Source organism: Sander vitreus, chromosome 24 (genome assembly GCF_031162955.1).
Source record: "Sander vitreus isolate 19-12246 chromosome 24, sanVit1, whole genome shotgun sequence".
NCBI classification, from domain to species: Eukaryota; Metazoa; Chordata; class Actinopteri; order Perciformes; family Percidae; genus Sander; species Sander vitreus.
In genome coordinates, this window is record NC_135878.1 from 200,001 (window position 1) to 205,000 (window position 5,000).

Genomic DNA, 5,000 nt, shown 5'->3' on the forward strand with positions numbered 1-5,000 from the left:
CCCCTGCTCTGGCGTTTCCCCCCTCTCATACCCCCTGCTCTGGCGTTCCCCCCTCTCATTCCCCCCTGCTCTGGCGTTCCCCCTCTCATTCCCCCTGCTCTGGCGTCTCCCCCTCTCATTCCCCCTGCTCTGGCGTTTCCGAGCCCCTAAACCGGAGACATTAGGAAACACTTCTGACCCATTTTGGTTGGTTTTGAAACGGAGACCTTTGGCAACACCGACACCAACGTTTCTCCTCCTGATTGGCTCACGATGTCTCGTTCTCTGAGACTTAAAGCTACTGACGTTATCATGGTAACTACCAGCAGGGGGCGGAGTCTCCACGCTGCCTCCTTGTTTACGTCCAATATACCAGAATGATGATGAGATAGGAGGTTTTGGGCGTGTTAGTTTAAACTGACATTAGTTCTTCTACTGGAGATAGAAACACTTTGGGTTCAAAACTCAAACGCTTAAAAACCAAAACGTAGCGACGTAAATGTAGCCTGAGTTTCAGCGTCAGACAGGAAGCGGTTAGAGTGGAGGACGAGGCGTGCAGATCATGTTTTGAAGCTTACATTTTCCTCAAGTTCCCTGAAAGCATCGTCTGCTTGCTTAACGTCAGTCCCTACTACGTGGGCTCTGTCGAGCGGCGCTGCGAGGCCGTACTCGAGCATAGCGTTTTCTGTGGCGTTAATGGTTCTCAGGACCTCAGTGGTGAGGTCACAGAGGGCGGCAGCCGTGGATCTCTGAAAGCCATGTAGAGGGACAGATGTTAGCAGCTGGACAACAACCCCCGACCGACCCTGACCCTGCAGCAGCTACCGGCCTGGACACACACACACACACACACACACACACACACACACACACAGAGCCAGACTGAGGGGGGCCACAGCCAAAATAATAATCATCAGTTTGGGGAAATAAATAAGGGGGGAAAGCAAAAAAAATAAATAATTAAATACAAAAATATAAAATAAATAAAATGTAATATTTTTTTATAATTTATTCATTACAAATAAAAAAGGATTATGAGAATAAAAAATGAATAAAATACATTTTAAAATTAATTTTAAATATATGCAAAAATAATGAATTAATAAGACAAATAAATAAACATTTAAAAATGATTAATAAATTAAATAAATAAAAAAATAAATAAAAAACAAAAATGTTTTAAATAGATGCAAAAACCCTATTATAAATATATAATAAATATATAAATAAAAAATAAATAGAACTAAAAATTATAAATATATATATATATAAATACAAAATAAATAGAACTAAAAATATATTATAAATATATATATAAATAAAAAATAAATAGAACTAAAAATTATAAATATATATATATATAAATACAAAATAAATAGAACTAAAAATATATTATAAATATATATAAAAATAAATAGAACTAAAAATTATAAATATATATATAAATACAAAATAAATAGAACTAAAGATATATTATAAATATATATATAAATACAAAATAAATAGAACTAAAAATATATTATAAATATATATAAAAAATAAATAGAACTAAAAATTATAAATATATATATAAATACAAAATAAATAGAACTAAAAATATATTATAAATATATATATATATACACAAAATAAATAGAACTAAAAATATATAATATATATATATATACACAAAATAAATAGAACTTAAAATATATTATAAATATATATATAAATACAAAATAAATAGAACTAAAAATATATAATATATGTATAAATACAAAATAAATAGAACTTAAAATATATTATATATATATACAAAATAGAACTAAAATTAAAATATATACAAAATAAATAGAACTAAAAATATATTGTAAATATATATATATATACACAAAATAAATAGAACTAAAGATATATTATAAATATATATATAAATACAAAATAAATAGAACTTAAATATATATTATAAATATATATATAAATACAAAAATAAATAGAACTAAAATATATTATAAATAAATATATAAATAAACAAAAAAAAAATATTCCATAGCTCAGGTAAACGGCACTGTGTGGATCCAGGCAGGGAGCTGCTGTTAGCTGCTCGCTTAAGCTGTTAGCTGTTATCTGCTAGCTGTTAGCTGCGTGATGTTAGCTGTCAGCCGTTAGCGGTTAGATGCGTGCTGCTAACCGTTAGCCGTTAGCTGCTAGCTGTTAGCTAACGCAGGAGGCAGCCGGTTAGTGAGCAGATAACCCCGAAACCAAAACCATGAAATCTTTCCTTGTGATCAGGCAACGTAAAGTCCCTTCATAACGACAGCAGCCTGGATATAATAACACATTGTACACATGTGACTGATGGATGAAAAGCTTTTTTTTGGGGGGGAAGCCGAGCCATGCGGTAGAAGCCGAGCTACTTAACCACAAATGGGATCCTGGATGTTTACGAAAACATCCTCAAAGCTAAACGGAGAAATAGTATCACAGTGGTTCTCAAACTTGTTTCTATAATATTCCCCCTTTACCTTTTGAATTGTGTTTTTTAAGCCAAGTACCTCCTATATATATATATATATATATATATATATATATATATATATATTTAATATAAAGTGGAACAATACAGTGATGTCAGCGTTAGATTCATTTAACAACTGCCTTGTTACTGAAAAACACTTAAATGCTGGTGAAAAAACACACTAGAAAGAAGGAAGGAAGGAAGGAAGAAAGAGAGGAAAAAGAAGGAAAGAAGGGAGGAAGGGAGGGAGGAAGGGAGGAAAAAGAAGGAAGGAAGGAAGGAAGGAAAAAGAAGGAAAGAAGGGAGGAAGGGAGGGAGGAAAAAGAAGGAAAGAAGGGAGGAAGGAAGGAAGGAAGGAAGGAAGGAAGGAAAAAAGAAGGAAAGAAGGGAGGAAGGAAGGAAGGAAGGAAGGAAGGAAGGAAGGGAGGGAGGAAGGAGAAGGAAGGAAAAAGAAGGAAAGAAGGAAGGAAGGAAGGAAGGAAGGAAGGAAGGAAGGAAGGAAAAACAAGGAAAGAAGGAAGGAAGGAAGGCAGGCAGGCAGGCAGGCAGGCAGGCAGGCAGGCAGGCAGGAAGGAAGGAAGGAAGGAAGGAAAAAGAAGGGAAGGAAGGAAGGAAGGAAGGAAGGAAGGAAGGAAAAAGAAGGAAAGAAGGAAGGAAGGAAGGAAGGAAGGAAGGAAGGAAGGAAGGAAGGAAGGAAAAAGAAGGAAAGAAGGAAGGAAGGCAGGAAGGCAGGCAGGCAGGCAGGCAGGCAGGCAGGAAGGCAGGCAGGAAGGAAGGAAGGAAAAACAAGGAAAGAAGGAAGGAAGGCAGGAAAAAGAATCCTGAACAATCCCACAGTGATGCCTCTGATTGGTGGAGCTCATGCTGGTGAGGAGGGGGGGTGTCAGCACCCGATCTGTGCCGCCTGCACGATCCGTCACGATGATTAACGACACTACACGACTCACGATCTGTTCCACGCGTCTGACGTTAGCCTCTGCCGGGAAGCTAACGTTAGTTTAGCTAACAGCTAATTGGGCTAACCGCTAGCTGACAGCTTGAGTCAGTCTAAAATAACGTGAACTCAAACTAAACGCTGGGTGAAGCCGTCTACAGCTGACGTAGCAGCCGTTATATATGTTAACAGTTATCTTCAGGTTTATTTTGAGGGTCTTTTAAACTTATTACGTGCTGTCTCAGCTAGCGGTTAGCCCAATTAGCTGTTAGCTAAACTAACGTTAGCTTGCTCTGTTCAGTGGTGCGCGGTGGTTTATGGGATGAGTAGTTCCTTCGCTCTGAGATGACGATATGTACACAGTCTTGTACCTTTGACTTTTTGGGGATTTTCTGTTCGTTTTTTTTACTCTAAATGATACGTTGTACGCGTATGAGTCACGTAGCGTCTGGTTAGCCTAAGACACGGTCTAAAACTCTTTATATACAGATATTTACAGACGTCAACGGGAGAAATGACGGGAAATTTACTTCAGGAACCCAAGGTCTCTCAGAGGAGGGGCGGGACGGCTCTATTACACACTATCATTAGTTTGAGAACCACTGTTGTAGTGTATGGTAGGAATAAGTATATCACTGAGTTAGGAAGTAAGTTTTTATTTGTCATATTTGTGACTTTGTCCGATTTTTTCCCCCAATGTTTTCGTGGCTTTTGTTGTCGTATTTTATCTGTTATTTTGTGTCTTGTGTGAGTGTGAGTTAAAACCTCCAGGTTCCCATTTGCTGTAAGTTCCCTCCTGACCTTCCCTCGTACCTCCTGACCCTCCCTCGTACCTCCTGACCTTCCCCGTACCTCCTGACCGTCCCTCGTACCTCCTGACCCTCCCTCGTACCTCCTGACCTTCCCTCGTACCTCCTGACCGTCCCTCGTACCTCCTGACCTTCCCCCGTACCTCCTGACCCTCCCTCGTACCTCCTGACCCTCCCTCGTACCTCCTGACCTTCCCCCGTACCGCCTGAGCCTCCCCCGTCCCCGCCTGAGCCTCCCCCGTCCCGCCTGAGCCTCCCCCGTCCCGCCCTGAGCCTCCTCGTACCGCCTGACCCTCCCTCGTACCTCCTGACCCTCCCCCGTACCTCCTGACCCTCCCTCGTACCTCCTGACCTTCCCCCGTACCTCCTGACCTTCCCCCGTACCTCCTGACCTTCCCTCGTACCTCCTGAGCCTCCCCCGTACCTCCTGACCTTCCCCCGTACCTCATGACCCTCCCTCGTACCTCCTGACCCTCCCCCGCACCTCCTGAGCCTCCCTCGTACCGCCTGAGCCTCCCTCGTACCGCCTGAGCCTCCCCCGTACCGCCTGAGCCTCCCCCGTACCGCCTGAGCCTCCCCTGCACCTCTTGACCCTCCCTCGTACCTCCTGACCCTCCTCCATACCTCCTGACCCTCCCTCGTACCTCCTGACCCTCCACCGTACCTCCTGACCCTCCCCTGTACCTCTTGAGCCTCCCTCGTACCGCCTGAGCCTCCCTCGTACCGCCTGAGCCTCCCCCGTACCGCCTGAGCCTCCCCCTGCACCGCCTGAGCCTTCTGA

At 41.8% G+C, this 5,000-nt stretch overlaps 1 protein-coding gene across 4 annotated transcripts in view; it reads right to left on the reverse strand.

Annotated features, from left to right (window-relative positions):
- mlpha (melanophilin a) overlaps positions 1 to 5,000 on the reverse strand; it is a 19,751-nt gene that overhangs the window by 3,849 nt on the left and 10,902 nt on the right. For 3 of the 4 annotated variants that reach the window (XM_078244057.1, XM_078244056.1, XM_078244059.1), the window contains one exon: positions 558 to 728. The exons of the other annotated variant lie outside the window; for it this stretch is intronic. In XM_078244057.1, coding sequence (XP_078100183.1) covers positions 558 to 728 — 171 coding nt within the window. The remainder of the gene's footprint in view (positions 1 to 557; positions 729 to 5,000) is intronic. 4 annotated transcript variants of the gene reach the window in all.